Raw genomic sequence first — 20,261 nt, forward strand, 5'->3', positions numbered from 1 at the left:
AAGAGCAAAAAGGAGTTCAACACAGCGTTCTGGAGGGAAGGAAGGAATCTTTAAAAACTGCTTGCATCTCTGGCTAGGTGGTGCAGTTGTGGGGGGAGTTCGTCCTTGGGCCCTGCAGTCTGACTCCCACCTCGCTTCTTCCTCCCTGCTGAGTTTAGAAGCTGGGGGGTGGGGGGTGGGGAGGCTGGAGGCTCTTTTCAATTAGCGTTTAAAACTCTCTGAGGGAGTTGAGAACATGATTAGCTGTTAATGTGCAAAAATCGGGCATTGAGCCATACCTGTTCATGGGAACCAATCCACCTCTCACAGAGGGAGCTTTTGACTCTCCTGAGCTCTTCTGTCAGGCTGGCTATTGAGTTCGAAAAAACGGGCAGACCCTCATTTTGGGCTGGAGCGGAGCTCTGGAAACTCTAAATTTTATTGTGCTTTCTTTCTTTCTTACCCCAGCCCCCCCCCCCCCAAAAAAAAATATCTTGCTTCTGGGCTCCAAAAAAAAGAAGAATAACCAAAACATATAAAGCAGACAGATGTGAAATCTTCCTCATCCCACTGTGGCCACATAGAAGATATTGGATTTATATCCTGGCCCTCCACTCCAAAGAGTCTCAGAGCAGCTCACAATCTCCTTTCCCTTCCTCCCCCACAACAGACACCCTGTGAGGTGGGTGGGGCTGAGAGAGCTCTCCCAGAAGCTGCCCTTTAAAGTCCAGAGTCTCAGAGCAGCTCACAATCGCCTTTCCCTTCCTCCCCCACAACAGACACCCTGTGAGGTGGGTGGGGCTGAGAGAGCTCTCTCAGAAGCTGCCCTTTCAAGGCCAGAGTCTCAGAGTGGCTCACAATCACCTTTACCTTCCTCCCCCACAACAGACACCCTGTGAGGTGGGTGGGGCTGAGAGAGCTCTCCCAGAAGCTGCCCTTTCAAGGCCAGAGTCTCAGAGCGGCTCACAATCGCCTTTCCCTTCCTCCCCTACAACAGACGCCCTGTGAGGTAGATGAAGATATTGGATTTATTTCCCCGCCCTCCACTCCGAAGAGTCTCAGAGCAGCTCACAATCTCCTTTCCCTTCCTCCCCCACAACAGACACCCTGTGAGGTGGGTGGGGCTGAGAGGGCTCTCACAGCAGCTGCCCTTTCAAGGACAACCTCTGCCAGAGCTATGGCTGACCAAGGCCATGCTAGCAGGTGCAAGCGGAGGAGTGGGGAATCAAACCGGTTCTCCCAGATAAGAGTCCGTGCACTTCACCCACTACACCAAACTGGCTCTCCAGTTTGATGGGGGAGAAAGAGAAAGTATGATGTGGGAGGTAAGGGGTTTTTTTATGAGAACTATAGTTCAAGAATCATTTTAAGGTAGATGCTGAGCTGATATAATTTAGTCCACCTTCTGGTGATGTCAGGAGTGTGGCATATGCCGATGAGTTGTGCTAATGAGCTCCAGCACCATTTTTTCTACTAAATGACCCCTGTCTTAACCTGGAGCTGGCAACCATTCCCCCCCCCCCTCCCTATTCGCCGCTGGTGGCCGGGGAGGCATCTGCCCACTAGGTGTAAATGAAATTAGTACGGAAACCCACTTTAACAGAAGAGAGACGTGAAACGCGGTCTTCCGAGCGGATGGGTGATAATGACAGTGAATTAACTTTTCTGCTAACTTTGCTTGGCCTGTAATTGTCCCAGCCAAAAACTGGACCTCAGGTAGGGTTGCCAGGTCCAATTCAAGAAATATCTGGGGACTTTGGGGGTGGAGCCAGGGGACTTTGGGGGGTGGAGCCATGAGGACTTCGGGGGTGAAGCCAGGAGCAAAGGTGTGATAAGCACAAGAATTCCAAAGGGAGTTCTGGCCATCACATTGAAAGGGACCGCACACCTTTTAAATGCCTCCCCTCCATCGGAAATAATGACGGATGGGGGCACCTTCTTCGGGGGCTCGTAGAATTGAAACCCCCGGTCCAGTCTTTTTGAAACTTGGGGAGTGTTTTGAGGAGAGGCACTGGATGCTATGCTGCAAATTTGATGCCTCTACCTCAAAAAACAGCACCCCCCCCCACAGAGCTCCAGATACCTGTGGATCAATTCTCCATTATACCCAATGGGAATTGGTCTCCATAGGGAATAATGGAGTGCACCAACAGACTCTCCACACACACACTTTCTGATGACCCTGATAAATCAGGGTGAGGGCCTCCAAACCGGGGGATCCCCTGCCCCCACCTGGGGATTGGCAACCCTAACCCAGGAACAAATTCAGTGCAGCTTCTGTCTTTTTTTCCTGTCTTCTGTCCGTGGCCCTGTGGCGCAGAGTGGTAAAGCAGCAGTACTTGCAGTACCGTGGTCTGAACTCTGCTCACGACCCAAGGGCTGAGTTCGATCCTAGCAAAAGCTGGTTCAGGTAGCCGACCCAAGGTTGACTCAGCCTTCCATCCTTCCGAGGTCAGTAAAATGAGTCCCCAGCTTGCTGGGGGGAAAACGGACACGACTGGGGAAGGCAATGGCAAACCACCCCGTAAAAAGTCTCCCGTGAAAACGTTGTGAAAGCAACGTCACCCCAGAGTCGGAAACGACTGGTGCTTGCACAGGGGACCTTTCCTTTTGAAGAGTCCCGTGGTGCAGAGTGGTAAAAGAGCAGTACTGTGATCTGAACTCTCGGCGCACGACCTGAGTTCTATCCCAGCGAAAGCTGGTTCAGGTAGCCGGCCCAAGGTTGACTCAGCCTTCCATCCTTCCGAGGTCGGTCAAATGAGTCCCCAGCTTGCTGGGGGAAAGCGTAGATGACTGGGGAAAGCAATGGCAAAACCACTCCGTAAAAAGTCTGCCGAGAAAACGTTGTGAAAGCAACGCCACCCCAGAGTCGGAAACGACTAGGGTTGCCAAGATCAATTCAAGAAATATCTGGGGGCTTTGGGGGTGGAGCCAGGAGACTTTGGGGGTGGAGCCAGGAGACATTAGGGGTGGAGCCAAGATCAATGCTGTGACAAGCATAATTGAACTCCAAAGGGAGTTCTGGCCATCACATTTAAAGGGACAGCACACCTTTTCAATGCCTTCCTTCCATAGGAAATAATGAAGGATAGGGGCACCTTCTTTTGGGGCTCATAGAATTGGACCCCCTGGTCCGATCTTTTTGAAACTTGGGGGGTATTTTGGGGAGAGGCACTAGATGCTATACTGAAAATTTGGTGCCTCTACCCCAAAAAACAGCCCCCCCCCCGAGCCCCAGATACCCACAGATCAATTCTCCATGATTTTCTATGGGAATAAATCTGCATAGGGAATAGTAGAGTTCCCAGCAGACATTTCCTCCTTTCTGATGACCCTGAAGCAGGGGGAGAGCCTCCAAACCGGGGATCCCCTGCCCCCACCTGGGGATTGGCAACCCTAGAAGTAGAATAAAATAGGAGCCAATTGCACCTTTAATAAAGCTGGACTACATTTCCCAGCGTTCCTTGCTGCTCTGGCATTATGGGTAGAGAGAAGCCTGTGATCACAGCCTCCTTTGGAAACCAGGAAGCCACAGGGAGGCCTCACATGGTTCAGGGACTGGCTTGATCTCAAAGCCCACTGCAAGCTTTTGCATTTAACTCATTGCTGCTTTTTTGTAATGTTGAGCCCGGTGGTTTGTTGGGGGAGGTTTCAGCATTTCCGGTGGGAAGGGGGCTCGGCGTGCCCTCTTGCACATCTGGGGACAGAGAGTTGACAGAGATTCAGTGCTCTTCGGTGCACAGGTGGAGCAGCGGCCAGGTGGTTGCCATGTGGAGGAAAGGGGGGTGCTTGGGCCTGGGGTTTTGCTGGTCACTGAGCCGACCCCCTGTCGGTTATGAGGCCTGCCCAGCTTTGCTCTGCAGTGTCCTGACGGTGATTCTTCCTCGGCGGTTTTATGCATTGCACGAAAGGGCAAAGATTCCTCAGCCCAGGTAAGAGAGAGTTTCTGACGGCTGGCTAAGAGAAGGCATTTGTCTCTTTAAATCACTTCTCCCAAGGCAAGCCAGCTGGTGACTTGGAGAATGCATTTAAAATTAAAGTTGCTTTCTTTCCACCTTTCCCTCCCCTCCCCCTCTCTCTATTTGCCTGCCTGCCTGTCTGCCTTAGAATCATAGAATCAGAGTTGGAAGGGGACTAGGGTCATTTAGTCCAATCCCCTGCACAATGCAGGAAACTCACAAACACTTCCTCCTAAATTCGCAGGATCTTCATTGCTTTCAGATGGCCGTCTAGCCTGTTTAGACACCTCCAAGGAAGGAGAGCCCAATTTCATAGAATCACTAGAGTTGGAAGGGACCTTCAGGCTCATCTAGTCCAATCCCCTGCACAATGCAAGAAACTCACAAACACCTCCCCCTAAAGTCACAAGATCTTCATTGCTGTCAGATGGCCATCTAGCCTCTGTTTATAAACCAAGAAAGGAGAGCCCAATTGCATAGAATCCTAGAGTTGGAAGGGGCCACCAGGGTCGTCTAGTCCAACCCCCCTGCACAATGCAGGAAACTCACAAACACCTCCCTCTAAATTCACAGGATCTTCATTGCTGTCAGATGGCCATCTAGCCTCTGTTTAAAAATCCTCCAAGGAAGGAGAGCCCACCTGCCTTCCTTCCTGTCTTCTGGCTCTCATGCATCTGATGTTCCTGTCCTGTGGCTCTTGAACAGCTGACGTTTGTTATGTGTGGCCCACCCCTGACTTCTGACCTCATGTTAAGCAGCAGCAGAAACAGGACTGTATCTTGCCAGAGGGTTAACACATCTGGTTTTCAATCTAATGGTCAAAGCATTGAGGATCCTGTGAATTTAGGGGTCGGGATTTGTGAATTTCCTGCATTGTGCAGGGGGTTGGATTAGATGACCCTGGAGGTCCCCTTCCAACTCTAGGATTCTAGGTTTTTCAACAGAGGCTAAATGGCCATCTGACAGCAATGAGGATCCTGTGAATTTAGGGGGAGGGGTTTGTGAGTTTCCTGCATTGTGCAGGGGGTTGGACTTGATGACCCTGGAGGTCCCCTTCCAACTCTAGGATTCTAGGTTTTTAAACAGAGGCTAGATGGCCATCTGACAGCAATGAGGATCCTGTGAATTTTAGAGGTTGGGATTTGTGAATTTCTTGCATTGTGCAGGGGGTTGGACTAGATGACCCTGGAGGTCCCTTCCAACTTTATGATTCAATTCTGACTTGACAGTTGGACCTAAGCAGTTGCGTAGAGAAAGGGAACAGTTGGATTTAAGATTCCAGTAAGGTTAAACTATTGTGATGCCTGTACTTATTTTTCTTTTCCCATTTTTGCTATTGTAAATTGTTTTTAGGGATGGAAATGAACAAAAAGATCAAATTAGACAGTCTTAACGTTTTGTACTTCATTTATAACCTGCCTTTCTCCTCAGTGGGGAACCCAAAGTGAATTATGTCATTCTTCTCTCCTTCATTTTATCCTCACAACAGCCCTATTAGGTAGGCTGGGCTGAAAGTGTATGACTGGCCCAGGGTCGCCCAGCAAGCTCCCATGGCAGAGTAGGAATTTGAACCCAGAACTCATGGCTCGTACTCTAACATTGTAACCATCACACCACACTGGCTCTCTTTATTTGAGTGTCTCTGGTCTTTTTTTTTTTTTTTTTTAAATGCAGTTATAGATTAAGACCAATTTCGCACTAGACTTTTAATCCTGGTTTAGCCCTGTCCCCAAACTGACATTCTACACTAGAATCAGAGAAATCAACTCTGTGATTCTTTGATTTTAGTGTAGAATGTCAGCTTGGGGACAGGGCTAAACCAGGATTAAAAGTCTAGTGTGAAATTGGTCTAATGATGTGCTTTTAAAACTCCTGTTTTCACATTTGTGCCTGTAAGGAAATATTAATTGGATACAAAACAAAGAACAGTGAATGTTTTAAAATTATCGCAGTTAACCAGAGAAGAGAAGGATGGATTAGGTAGAAGTATTCTTATGAGTAGCAATGGGGTTATAAAGGGAAAAGTGATTTTATCATGTATGTTTTAAATCGCTTGGAGGCCTTTGTCAAGGCAGAAAGGCGGGATACCAATTTGGTAAATAAATGAAAGTGTCATACTGGCACTGAGGAGATCCAGGTTCAAATTCTGCCCTTTGAAGCTCTCTGGATGATTTTCGTCAGTTATTCTGTTTCTCTCTCTCAGCCTAACTTGCCTCGCAGGGTTGTTGTGGCGGCCCAGTGGAGGAAGGAAGAGGGATAAAATAATGTCAGTCAACACACAAAGTTAGATTGCATTATTAAAATGTCTTCAGTTGCGGAATGGTCAACTGCTCTTATATACTCTTGAGCTCTGTGTCAAAATACCCACAATAATATTGCTTGCTATTCATGGCATTTTTTCAATGGGTTTTTGTTTGGGAGGGGGTGCAGATAGATAGATGACAGAGAGACAGGCGGATATAGAGTTATAAAAACTTAAAGACCCCTCCCCCAATTTCAAATGGTTGATGGAAATGACAGGAATATCCCCTGGCTTTTAGAGTGACATTTTACATATGGCCTAATCAGCCATGTTATTATTTGGTTATTTATAGTCCATCTTTCTCTCTAAGACTCAAAGTGGATCATGGAATGAAATTATATAAATTAAATTTGTCATGTGTAGATTTAATGGCTTGTACAGCCGAAGGAATCTCAGACTCCTGGTTCCATCCATTGGGAGCTTAGAAGAAGAAGATGATATTGGATTTATATCCTGCCCTCCACTCCGAAGAGTCTCAGAGCGGCTCACAATCTTCTTTACCTTCCCCCACAACAGTCACCCTGTGAGATAGATGAAGCTATTGGATTTATAGCCTGTCCTCCACTCCGAAGAGTCTAAGAGCGGCTCACAATCTCCTTTCCCTTTCTCCCCCACAACAGACACCCTGTGAGGTAGATGAAGATATTGGATTTATATCCCTCTGTCCACTCCAAAGAGTCTCAGAGCGGCTCACAATCTCCTTTACCTTCCTCCCCCACAACAGACACCCTGTGAGGTGGGTGGGGCTGAAGAGGGCTCTCCCAGCAGCTGCCCTTTCAAGGACAACCTGCCAGAGCTTTCAAGGACAACCTTGCCAGCAGGTGCAAGTGGAGGAGGGGGGAATCAAACCCGGTTCAAGGGCAGAGTCTCAGAGCGGCTCACAATCTCCTTTCCCTTCTTCCCCCACAACAGACACCCTGTGAGGTGGGTGGGAGAGGGCTCTCCCAGCGGCTGCCCTTTCAAGGACAACCTCTGCCAGAGCTATGGCTGACCCAAGGCCATTCCAGCAGGTGCAGCTGAAGGAGTGGGGAATCAAACCGGGTTCTCCCAGATAAGAGTCCTCACATTTCACCACTACAGCAAACTGGTTCTCCCTTAGGAGTCCTGAGAGCTATTCATTTGTTTGAAACTTATCTGCCTTTGTACTTTACGTAAGAACTCAAGGTGCAGCTTACAATGTAAGCAATAGCAAAAAACACAATAAAAATGCTCACAAACCCCTAGAAAAGAGCCCGAGCCCAGGAGCACCTTAAAAGACTAACAAAATTGGGGGCAGGGGAAGAGCCTTCGTGAATCACTGCTCACCTGTTCAGGTACCAGTAGCTGAAGCGGTGAGGAGTGACTCACAAAACCCACCTCCCCTGCCACTAAATTTGTTAGTCATTGAGATGCTCCTGCACTCTCTCTCTTTTCTGCTGCTACGGACAAAATTAACACAGCGGCCCATCTCGATAAAAGCCACACGTTTAAAATCAGTAGATTAAAACTGCTGGTAGGCCAAGGAAATGAAGAAGAGGAGGAGGAGGGGGAAATAGAGGTAGTAGTGATGGGTGGGGGGGAGATTGGATTTATACCGCAGCCTTCGCTTACAATCTAGTGGTGTCGTGGTTAAGTGTGCGGACTTTTGTCTGGGAGAACCGGGTCTGATTCCCCACTCCTCCACTTGCAACTGCTGGAATGGCCTTGGGTCAGCCTGAGCTCTCTTATCTGGGAGAACCGGGTTGGATTCCCCACTCCTCCACTTGCACCTGCTGGAATGGCCTTGGGTCAGCCAGAGCTCTCTTATCTGGGAGAACCGGGTTTGATTCCCCACTCCTCCACTTGCAGCTGCTGGAATGGCCTTGGGTCAGCCAGAGCTCTCTTATCTGGGAGAACTGGGTTTGATTCCCCACTCCTCCACTTGCAGCTGCTGGAATGGCCTTGGGTCAGCCAGAGCTCTCTTATCTGGGAGAACCGGGTCTGATTCCCCACTCCTCCACTTGCACCTGCTGGAATGGCCTTGGGTCAGCCAGAGCTCTCTTATCTAGGAGAACCGGGTTTGATTCCCCACTCCTCCACTTGCACCTGCTGGAATGGCCTTGGGTCAGCCAGAGCTCTCTTATCTGGGAGAACCGGGTCTGATTCCCCACTCCTCCACTTGCAGCTGCTGGAATGGCCTTGGGTCAGCCAGAGCTCTCTTATCTGGGAGAACCGGGTTTGATTCCCCACTCCTCCACTTGCACCTGCTGGAATGGCCTTGGGTCAGCCAGAGCTCTCTTATCTGGGAGAACCGGGTTTGATTCCCCACTCCTCCACTTGCAGCTGCTGGAATGGCCTTGGGTCAGCCAGAGCTCTCTTATCTGGGAGAACTGGGTTTGATTCCCCACTCCTCCACTTGCAGCTGCTGGAATGGCCTTGGGTCAGCCAGAGCTCTCTTATCTGGGAGAACCGGGTCTGATTCCCCACTCCTCCACTTGCACCTGCTGGAATGGCCTTGGGTCAGCCAGAGCTCTCTTATCTGGGAGAACCGGGTTTGATTCCCCACTCCTCCACTTGCACCTGCTGGAATGGCCTTGGGTCAGCCAGAGCTCTCTTATCTGGGAGAACTGGGTATGATTCCCCACTCCTCCACTTGCAGCTGCTGGAATGGCCTTGGGTCAGCCAGAGCTCTCTTATCTGGGAGAACCGGGTTTGATTCCCCCCTCCTCCACTTGCAGCTGCTGGAATGGCCTTGGGTCAGCCTGAGCTCTCTTATCTGGGAGAACCGGGTTGGATTCCCCACTCCTCCACTTGCAGCTGCTGGAATGGCCTTGGGTCAGCCAGAGCTCTCTTATCTGGGAGAACCGGGTTGGATTCCCCACTCCTCCACTTGCACCTGCTGGAATGGCCTTGGGTCAGCCACAGCTCTGGCAGAGGTTGTCCTTGAAAGGGCAGCTGCTGTGAGCGCCCTCGCAGCCCCACCCACCTCACAGGGTGTCTTGTGGGGGGAGAAGATATAGGAGATTGTGAGCCGCTCTGAGTCTCTGATTCAGAGAGCAGGGCGGGGTATAAATCTGCAATTCTTCTTCTTCTTCCTCTCTCCATGCTCTGTGAAGTAGGTGGGGCTACATTATCCCCTAAAATTTATCTCCTAAACATTTGGGATGATTTTAGACTTTCTGAATGAAAGGAGGAGTGGATTTCTTTGCTGCTCAATGCAGCTACGTATGCTGTTGCATTACACTGGAGACAGAATTCAGTTCCTTCATTGGTGGCCTGGTTAAGCAAATGTTGGGAGTGTTTGTTTTGGACAAAATGACACATAATTTAGAAGGGGGGGGCATACTTCACATCGAAGGCCAGGTATTTTAGCCAAGTGGTCTCCTTTTCTGGATTATTTTAAAAAGGCCAACGCCATGCCGGGAATTATTAGGAAGGGAATTGAAAACAAATCAGCCGGTATCATAATGCCCCAGATAAGAGAGCTCTGGCTGACCCAAGGCCATTCCAGCAGGTGCAAGTGGAGGAGTACGGAATCAAACCCAGTTCTCCCAGATAAGAGAGCTCTGGCTGACCCAAGACCATTCCAGCAGCTGCAGGTGGAGGAGTGGGGAGTCAAACCCGGTTCTCCCAGATAAAAGAGCTCTGGCTGACCCAAGGCCATGCCAGCAGGTGCAAGTGGAGGAGTGGGGAATCAAACCCGGTTCTCCCAGATAAGAGAGCTCTGGCTGACCCAAGGCCATGCCAGCAGGTGCAAGTGGAGGAGTGGGGAATCCAACCAGGTTCTCCCAGATAAGAGAGCTCTGGCTGACCCAAGGCCATGCCAGCAGGTGCAAGTGGAGGAGTGGGGAATCAAACCTGGTTCTCCCAGATAAGAGAGCTCTGGCTGACCCAAGGCCATTCCAGCAGGTGCAAGTGGAGGAGTGGGGAATCAAACCCAGTTCTCCCAGATAAGAGAGCTATGGCTGACCCAAGGCCATCCCAGCAGTTGCAAGTGGAGGAGTGGGGAATCAAACCCAGTTCTCCCAGATAAGAGAGCTATGGCTGACCCAAGGCCATTCCAGCAGCTGCAAGTGGAGGAGTGGGGAATCAAACCCGGTTCTCCCAGATAAGAGAGCTCTGGCTGACCCAAGGCCATGCCAGCAGGTGCAAGTGGAGGAGTGGGGAATCAAACCCGGTTCTCCCAGATAAGAGAGCTCTGGCTGACCCAAGGCCATGCCAGCAGGTGCAAGTGGAAGAGTGGGGAATCAAACCCGGTTCTCCCAGATAAGAGAGCTCTGGCTGACCCAAGGCCATTCCAGCAGCTGCAAGTGGAGGAGTGGGGAATCAAACCCGGTTCTCCCAGATAAGAGAGCTCTGGCTGACCCAAGGCCATGCCAGCAGGTGCAAGTGGAGGAGTGGGGAATCAAACCCGGTTCTCCCAGATAAGAGAGCTCTGGCTGACCCAAGGCCATGCCAGCAGGTGCAAGTGGAGGTGTGGGGAATCAAACCCGGTTCTCCCAGATAAGAGAGCTCTGGCTGACCCAAGGCCATTCCAGCAGGTGCAAGTGGAAGAGTGGGGAATCAAACCCGGTTCTCCCAGATAAGAGAGCTCTGGCTGTCCCCAGACCATTCCAGCAGCTGCAAGTGGAGGAGTGGGGGATCAAACCCGGTTCTCCCAGATAAGAGAGCTCTGGCTGTCCCCAGACCATTCCAGCAGCTGAAAGTGGAAGAGTGGGGGAATCATACCCGGTTCTCCCAGATAAGAGAGCTCTGGCTGACCCAAGGCCATTCCAGCAGGTGCAAGTGGAAGAGTGGGGAATCAAACCCGGTTCTCCCAGATAAGAGAGCTCTGGCTGACCCAAGGCCATTCCAGCAGCTGCAAGTGGAGGAGTGGGGAATCAAACCCGGTTCTCCCAGATAAGAGAGCTCTGGCTGACCCAAGGCCATTCCAGCAGCTGCAAGTGGAGAAGTGGGGAATCAAACCCAGTTCTCCAGATTTGAGTCTGCACTCTTAGCCACTGCACCGTCTGGTCCAGTAGGACCAACTCAGAGACCCAACAAATTTTGGGAGTAGAAGATTCTAAGAATCTAAGCCCCATCCTTAGATACCCCCCGTCATGAATATAACTGTCTTTGCCAATGTTTGTCTCCGCAGGTGGGAAGAGGAGCAAAGGGATGATGGCGTCAAGTGGCAGCAACTGCAGCACAACGGGCCCTGCTTCGCTCCTCCTTACGAGCCGCTGCCCGATGACGTCTGCTTCTATTACAACGGTTGGTGTGTGTTTGTTGAAATGGGCACTGTGCTAGCAACGGACCAAGAGGGTATCTTGACCGCCAAGGGCTCTCGAGCTTGTAGGGAGAGGTTTTACTGAGCCTTGCATCCTTGGAGATTCTCTGCTTCCCCAACGGTGGGTTGGGACCCCAAACTAGGTCATTATGTAAAAAAAAATAATAAGGCCAATTTCCCACTAGCCTTGTCCTGGTCTTGCACTCCTTTTTCCCGGGGTGCTTCTGCCTGACTTTGTACACGCTGCCGTGGAGCTGTGACTTGCCCGGCCACTTTCCCAAGTTCTGTCTGCAGCTTAAAAATCTGGTTTTCAGAGAATCCTACAGCCGCGGAGGGAAGAAGAAGACTGCAGTTTTATACCCCATCCTTCTCTCTGAATCGGAGACTCAGAGCGGCTTACCATCTCCTATACCTTCTCCCCCCGCAACAGACACCCTGTGAGTTGGGGGCATATTTATACCCCACCCTTCTTCCTGAATCAGAAACTCCGAGCGGCTCACAATCTTCTATATCTTCTTCCCCCCGCAACAGACACCCTGTGAGGTGGGTGGGGCTGGAGAGGGCTCTCACAGCAGCTGCCCTTTCAAGGACAACCTCTGCCAGAGCTATGGCTGACCCAAGGACATTCCAGCAGGTGCAAGTGGAGGAGTGGGGAATCAAACCTGGTTCTCCCAGATAAGAGCTACGGCTGACCCAACGCCATTCCACCAGCTGCAAGTGGAGGAGTGGGGAATCAAACTCGGTTCTCCCAGATAAGAGAGCTCTGGCTGACCCAAGGCCATGCTAACAGGTGCAAGTAGAGGAGTGGGGAATCAAACCTGGTTCTCCCAGATAAGAGAGCTCTGACTGACCCAAGGCCATGCTAGCAGGTGCAAATGGAGGAGGGGGGAATCAAACCTGGTTCTCCCAGATAAGAGAGCTCTGACTGACCCAAGGCCATGCTAGCAGGTGCAAGTGGAGGAATGGGGGAATCAAACCTGGTTCTCCCAGATAAGAGAGCTCTGACTGACCCAAGGCCATGCTAGCAGGTGCAAGTGGAGGAATGGGGGAATCAAACCTGGTTCTCCCAGATAAGAGAGCTCTGACTGACCCAAGGCCATGCTAGCAGGTGCAAGTGGAGGAATGGGGAATCAAACCTGGTTCTCCCAGATACGAGAGCTCTGGCTGACCCAAGGCCATTCCAAGCAGGTACAAGTGGAGGAGTGGGGAATCAAACCTGGTTCTCCCAGATAAGAGAGCTCTGACTGACCCAAGGCCATGCTAGCAGGTGCAAGTGGAGGAATGGGGGAATCAAACCTGGTTCTCCCAGATAAGAGAGCTCTGACTGACCCAAGGCCATGCTAGCAGGTGCAAGTGGAGGAGTGGGGAATCAAACCCGGCTCTCCCAGATAAGAGAGCTCTGGCTGACCCAAGGCCATTCCAGCAGCTGCAAGTGGAGGAGTGGGGGAATCAAACCTGGTTCTCCCGGATTAGAGAGCTCTGGCTGACCCAAGGCCATTCCAGCAGCTGCAAGTGGAGGAGTGGGGAATCAAACTTGGTTCTCCCAGATAAGAGTCCGGACACTTAACCAGTACACCAAACTGGTTCTCAAAAGGGGAAAGCATCTCTCTCTCCAATGAAAGGGGGCAGAGATTTACTTTTTAGTAGCTTATTTATATCCCTTCTTTCTTCACAACGGGGATCCAAAGCAGCTTATGTCATTCTCCTCTCCTCCTTTTTATCCTTACAACAACCCTGTGGAGTTAGGCTGAGAGGGGGGACTCGCCCAAAGTCACCCAGCAAGCTTTCATGGCTGAGCTGGGATTTGAACCAGGGCCTCCCAGATAGTAGTCTGACACTCTTCATCGCTGCACCACACTGGATCACTGTAAGTGAAGGTAGATCCAGGCGGGTAGCTATGTTGGGCTGAAGCAGCAGAACAACATTTGAGTCCAGGGCCATCTTTAAGATCAGCAGAGTGGTAAAGTTGCAGTAATGCAGTCCAAGCTCTGCTCAAGACCTGAGTTCGATCCCAGCGGAAGCTGGTTCAGGGTTGACTCAGCCTTCCATCCTTCCGAGGTCGGTAAAATGAGTCCCCAGCTTACTGGGGGGAAAGCATATATGACTGGGGAAGGCGATGGCAAACTACACCATAAAAAGTCTGCCGTGAAAACATCGTGATGCGACGTCACCCCAGAATCGACTGGTGCTTGGCACACCTTTGGAGCCAGTTTGGTGTAGTGGTTAAGTGTGCGGACTCTTACCTGGGAGAACCGGGTTTGATTCCCCACTCCTCCACTTGCAGCTGCTGGAATGGGCTTGGGTCAGCCATAGCTCTTGCAAGAGTTGTCCTTGAAAGGGCAGCTGCTGTGAGAGCTCTCTCAGCCCCATCTACCTCACAGGGTGTCTGTTGTGGGGGGAGAAGATAGAGATTGTAAGCTCCTCTTGAGTCTCTGATTCAGAGGGAAGGGTGGGGTATAAATCTTTCTTCTTCTCCTCCTTCTCCTTCTTTTCCTCCTTCCCCTCCTTCTCGTCCTCCCCCTCCTCCTTCTTCCTCTTCCCCCTTCTCTTTCTCCTCCTCCTTCTTTCCCTTCCCCTCCTCCTTCTTCCCCTTCTTCCTCTTCTCTTTCTCCTTCTCCTCCTCCTCCTTTCCCTTCCCCTCCTCCTTCTTCCCCTTCCCCTCCTCTTTCTCCTTTTACTCCTTCCCCTCCTTCTCGTCCTTCCCCTCCTCCTCCTTTCCCCTTCTCTTTCTCCTCCTTTCCCTTCCCCTTCTCCTCCTTCCCCTTCTCCTTCTCCTTCTTCTTCTCCTTCTCTTCCTCCTTCATAAGCTTTTGTGTGCATGCCCCCTTCTTCGGCTGCAATGAAATGGACGGTGCCAGTTCATACCTATAGGCAAACGAAGGTGCCACAGATTGAGCCACGGAGCTTTAGTGTGCGGCAGGGGGAGGGTTCTTCAAAGGTACCCTTTCTTCTGAGGTGGGAGGCCCCGGTGCACTGTGGAGGCAAAGCCATTGGTCACAGGGCCGCTGTTGACTCTTCCAGGAAAGCCCATGAAACTCAGTTTGGCTGCGGAAGAAATTGCCACGTTCTATGCCAAGATGCTGGATCATGACTACACGGGGAAGGAGATCTTCCAGAACAACTTCTTCAATGACTGGACGAAGGTATTTGTTGCGGGCATGCATGTGTCGCGTACACGTGTGCGTGAATCCGATGACCACCTGAACTTACCTTATTCTGCGTCAGACCCCTGCTCCATCCAGGTCAGTATTGCCAACTCAGACTGGCAGCAGCTCTCCAGGGTCTCAGGCTGAGGTCTTTCACATCACCTCCTGCCTGGTCCTTTGGAACTGCGGATGCCGGGGATTGAACCTGCTGCATGCCAAGCAGTTGCTTTATCACTGAGCCATGGCCCTAATGTAGGGGTGGCCAAACTTGCTTAAAAGTTAGAGCCACATAGAGTAAAGTCAGATGTTTGAGAGCTGCAAGACATGGACATCAGATATTTGAGAACAGGAGAAGAAGATGATATTGGATTTATATCCTGCCCACCACTCCGAATCGCAAAGTCTCAGAGTGGCTCACAATCTCCTTTACCTCCCTCCCCCCCAGCAGACACCCTGTGAGAGAGCTCTGAGAGGGCTCTCCCAGAAGCTGCCCTTTCAAGGACAGCTCTGCAAGAGCGATAGCTGACTCAAGGCCATTCCAGCAGCTGCAAGCGGAGGAGTGGGGAATCAAACCTGGTTATCCCAGGTAAGAATCCACATACTTAGCCACTACAGCAAACTGGCTTTCAAAACAGGAAGGGAGGCAGGCAGGCAAATAGATGTGGGAAGGAGGGAGGAAGATGTGGAAAGAAAACTTAAATGCATTCTCCAAGCCAGCCAATGGGACAGTGGAGGCTTTGGGAGCCATAAAATATGTGTGAAAGAGCTACAGTTTGGCCACCGCTGCAGTCTAGTGCCTGCATAAGAACATAAGAGAATCCATGTTGGATCAGGCCAGTGGCCCCTCCAGTCCAACACTCTGTGTCACGTAAGAACATAAGAGAAGCCATGTTGGATCAGGCCAATGGCCCATCCAGTCCAACACTCTGTGTCACATAAGAACATAAGAGAAGCCATGTTGGATCAGGCCAGTGGCCCCTCCAGTCCAACACTCTGTGTCACATAAGAACATAAGAGAAGCCCTGTTGAATCAGGCCAGTGGCCCCTCCAGTCCAACACTCTGTGTCACATAAGAACATAAGAGAAGCCATGTTGAATCAGGCCAGTGGCCCCTCCAGTCCAACACTCTGTGTCACATAAGAACATAAGAGAAGCCATGTTGGATCAGGCCAGTGGCCCCTCCAGCCCAACACTCTGTGTCACATAAGAACATAAGAGAAGCCCTGTTGAATCAGGCCAGTGGCCCCTCCAGTCCAACACTCTGTGTCACATAAGAACATAAGAGAAGCCATGTTGAATCAGGCCAGTGGCCCCTCCAGTCCAACACTCTGTGTCACATAAGAACATAAGAGAAGCCATGTTGGATCAGGCCAGTGGCCCCTCCAGTCCAACACTCTGTGTCACATAAGAACATAAGAGAAGCCATGTTGGATCAGGCCAGTGGCCCCTCCAGTCCAACACTCTGTGTCACATAAGAACATAAGAGAAGCCATGTTGGATCAGGCCAGTGGCCCCTCCAGTCCAACACTCTGTGTCACATAAGAACATAAGAGAAGCCCTGTTGGATCAGGCCAGTGGCCCCTCCAGTCCAACACTCTGTGTCACATAAGAACATAAGAGAAGCCCTGTTGGATCAGGCCAATGGCCCCTCCAGTCCAACACTCTGTGTCACATAAGAACATAAGAGAAGCCATGTTGGATCAGGCCAGTGGTCCATCCAGGCCAACACTCTGTGTCACACAGTGACCAAAAAACCCAGGTGCCATCAGGAGGTCCATCAGTGGGACCAGGATACTGGAAGCCCTCCCACTGTGCCCCCCCAAGCACCAAGAATACAGAGCATCACTGCCCCAGACAGTGCCCCAACAGTACGTTGTGGCTAATAACCATTGATGGACCTCTGCTCCATATGTTTATCCAATGAATACTGGAGAATCCAATGCATATTAGAGAAGTTTCAGGAGCTCCGCAACACGGTCCAGTGGTGCTCAGCTTTACGGGGCACGGTGTGGACTGTGGCTAAATCTGGTACCTGGTAGGCCACCCGGAATGCAGTCGTACGTCACCGGAGATCATTGTAGTGTTGCAGCTGCATTGGCTTGTTTTCTCCTGTTGCAAACGACAGGCAAGAACTCAACGGTAGCGCGATATCCGGTGATATTGAGGTGGGGCCGCGGCTCCATGATAGAGCATGTTTGGCACGCAAAAGGTCCCAGGTTCAGTCCCTGCAATCTCTACTTCAAAGGGACCAGGCAGGAGGGGATGTGAAAGGCCTCTGCCGGAGACCCTGGAGAGCAGCTGCCGGTGGCAATACTAACACGGATGGACCAGGGGTCTGTTTCGGTATAAGGTAGCTTCAGATGTTCATAGATAAAAGATGGGATGCCGTGTTAGTCCGATTATAGCGGTAGAAAAGAGTGAGAGTCCAGCAGGACCTTAAAGACCAGGGGTGGCCAAACTGCAGCTTAGGAGCCGCACGTGGCTCTTTCGCACCTATTGTGTGGCTCTTGAAGCCCCCACCGCCCCTTCAGCCAGCTTGGAGAAAGCATTTGTCTCTTTAAATCACTTCGCCAAGCCAGCCGGCTGCTTGGAGAATGCATGTAAAGTTAAAGTTGATTTCTTTCCACCTCTCCTCCCTCCCACCACATTCGTTCGTTCGTTCGTTCATTCGTTCGTTCGTTCGTTCCTTGTCTTGCAGACTCTTATCTGGGAGAACCAGGTTTGTTTCCCCACTCCTCCCCTTGCAACTGCTGGAATAGCCTTGGGTCAGCCGTAGCTCTCGCAGGAGTTGTCCTTGAAAGGGCAGCTGTGGTGAGAGCCCTCTCAGCCCCACCCACCTCACAGAGTGGGGCTGAGAGGGGGGGGAGAAGATATAGGAGATTGTAAGCCGCTCTGAGTCTCTGATTCAGAGAGATGGGCGGGGGTATAAATCCGCAGTCTCCTCCCTCCCTCCTCCCTCCCTCCCTCCCTCCAACATCTGATGTTTATTCTATGTGGCTCTTGTATTAAGCAAGTTTGGCCACCCCTGTTAAAGACTAATAGCAGAATTTGGGGCTTGGTAAGAGCTTTCTTGAGTCACTACCCATTTCTTCAGCTACAGCTAGAATGTGAATCCATCTGTCCTTATATCTTGGAGAGTGGAGGGATTTCAGATGTTGAACAAGGTTAGTAGGTAAATGTAAACAGCAAGTGAATGTAGGGTGGCCAAGTACCTTTAAGCCTCCGGCAGGGGACTTTTCTCGTGCACTAGCGCGTGGTGCAATGACATCACCTGGAAGCAACGTCATTGCACTGGCGACGTTGCGTGGTGGCCGCTCTAGGCGTTTCCAGGAAGCTCTATGGTTTTCCCAGATGCTCTAGCCATTTGGGAGGGAAAAACTCTATGGTACCTATTGTACCATGGAGTTTCCCCTCCCAAATCGCTAAGGTGTCCAGGGAAACCATAGAGTTTTCCCGGAAACACCTAGAGCAGTCACTGCGCGATGTCGCGGGCGTGATGATGTCACTTCCAGGCGACGTCATTGTGCCGGCGACATTGGGGGAGGTTCCCCCATCGGCCCAATGTGGTCTGGCGGGTTGGGAACCTTCCGGGTGGGGGAAGCCCCACCCAGACCAGGGGCTTGGCAGCCCTAAGTGAATGGCAATAGTGGGCCTGATTGGATTAAGTATAATTAGGACCTTTTTTGTAGCAGGAACTCCTTTGGATATTAGGCCACATACCCCTGATGTAGCCAATCCTCCAAGAGCTTACAGGGCTCTTCTTACAGGGCCTACTGTAAGCTCCAGGAGGATTGGCTACATCAGGGGTGCGTGGCCTACTATGCAAAGGAGTTCCTGCTCTAAAAAAAACCCTGGGTATAATATGCAGAGGAATAGTAGGCATGGAGACATCAACGTTGGTAATGAGACAAGAAACCGAAGTCTCGATTCGGTCCAGGTGGATGCATGGGTGGAGGGGGTCCAGGAACTCTGACCGTGCCCTGTCTTGGAGTGAGACCTGCCGAACCGTAATTTCTGCTGTCGCTTTGGTTTTCCACACAGGAGATGACCTCGGAAGAGAGGAAGAAGATCAGAGAGCTGGGGAAGTGCAATTTTGAAGAGATCCATAAGTATTTTGTGGAGAAGCAGGAGGCCCGGAAAGCCCTGCCCAAGGAGGAGAAACAGGTTTGGTCCCCACTACTGAGGTCCTTTGAGAGCTGCAGAACTGAGCTTTCTTCGGGCATGGATTGATTCTTGAATGACTGTCCTGACTTTGCAGTGCTTTTTTCGTAGCAGGAACTCCTCTGCATATTAGGCCACACCCCCTGATGTAGCCAAGATGTTAGAATCGATATTCTAAAAATAATACCTCCCTGTTTTTGTTTTCCAACAGAAATTGAAAGAGGAGGCGGAGAGGATCCAGGAGAAATACGGCTACTGCATCATCGATGGGCACCGGGAGAAGATCGGAAACTTCAAAACCGAACCCCCAGGTCTCTTCCGGGGGCGCGGGGACCACCCTAAGATGGGGATGCTCAAGAAAAGGGTCATGCCAGAAGACATAATCATCAATTGCAGCAGGTGGGGTATCTGCATTGTGAAGGGTGTGATATTGGGTTATGTGTATTTTTTTAAAAAACATTTGTCTCGAAAGCACAGAAGCTTTTTCATAGTATCCCCGATTCTTCACATTGAAGGGGAAAATGCTATTCAAACAAATTACAAAGAGATCGGACTTTAGTGTCAAGAGAACGAAATTTTGCTTTAAAAAAAATAGAAGCGCATCTTAAATGACGTATTCATGTTGGTTCATGTAACTTGCAAACAGATTCATTTCAGAAAGGTTAACTTACTACTGCTCCAAGCCCAGGTCAGAGAGGGAAGAAGAAGAGAGGTCCTATAGAAGGTGAAAAACAGAAGGCAAAAGCAAGGACCAAAGGGGCTCAACATCTAACCTGTGAGGGGCGGGGGAGGGGGCAGCTGCCAAGTGTATCTGAGTGTTAGAGAGAGAGAATTAACCTCTTTCCCTCTCAGATCCTCTTGCATGCAGAGTTATGGAGAAACGTCGACTGCAGGGTGACATGATAGAGGTTTACAAGATTATGCATGCGATGGAGAAGGTAGAGAAAGAAATACTTTTCTCCCTTTCTCACAATACAAGAACTCGTGGGCATTCATTGAAATTGCTGAGCAGTCGGGTTAGAACAGATAAAAAAGGAGGTACTTCTTCACCCAAAGGGTGATTAACATGTGGAATTCACTGCCACAGGAGGTGGTGGCGGCTACAAGCATAGCCAGCTTCAAGAGGGGGTTAGATAAAAATATGGAGCAGAGGTCCATCAGGTGGCTATTAGCCACAGTGTGTGTTTGTGTGTGTGTGTGTGTGTGTGTGTGTATATATATATATATATATATAACATTTTTTAGCCACTGTGTGATACAGAGTGTTGGACTGGATGGGCCGTTGGCCTGATCCAACATGGCTTCTCTTATGTTATAATATTGGTAACCACACATAAGTCAAATACAGAAAAAGATATTTTGGCTTGCAATAGTGTTTTCCAGTACACCCTATTTTAAATCCAGTTAGTGTGTTTCTATTTCCTATTCTCTAATTCTTATTTATTTCTTTTCAATAACCAGAGTTAAATCATAATGCAAAAAGCAAA

At 50.4% G+C, this 20,261-nt stretch overlaps 2 protein-coding genes across 2 annotated transcripts in view; both read left to right on the forward strand.

The window, feature by feature from the left end:
• The window catches only part of LOC132574825 (DNA topoisomerase 1-like), a 63,201-nt gene extending 51,649 nt beyond the window's left edge, over positions 1-11,552 (forward strand). Inside the window, exons 12-13 of the mRNA XM_060243056.1 lie at positions 3,820-3,911; positions 11,336-11,552. Of these exons, the coding sequence (XP_060099039.1) occupies positions 3,820-3,911; positions 11,336-11,552 (309 nt within the window). The remainder of the gene's footprint in view (positions 1-3,819; positions 3,912-11,335) is intronic.
• Positions 11,338-20,261, forward strand: part of LOC132574921 (DNA topoisomerase I, mitochondrial-like) — a 36,828-nt gene continuing 27,904 nt past the window's right edge. Inside the window, exons 1-4 of the mRNA XM_060243174.1 lie at positions 11,338-11,451; positions 14,489-14,610; positions 18,655-18,777; positions 18,986-19,173. Of these exons, the coding sequence (XP_060099157.1) occupies positions 14,497-14,610; positions 18,655-18,777; positions 18,986-19,173 (425 nt within the window). The 5' untranslated portion in view covers positions 11,338-11,451; positions 14,489-14,496. The remainder of the gene's footprint in view (positions 11,452-14,488; positions 14,611-18,654; positions 18,778-18,985; positions 19,174-20,261) is intronic.

Source organism: Heteronotia binoei, chromosome 7, assembly GCF_032191835.1.
Source record: "Heteronotia binoei isolate CCM8104 ecotype False Entrance Well chromosome 7, APGP_CSIRO_Hbin_v1, whole genome shotgun sequence".
In the NCBI taxonomy this organism is placed as follows: Eukaryota; Metazoa; Chordata; class Lepidosauria; order Squamata; family Gekkonidae; genus Heteronotia; species Heteronotia binoei.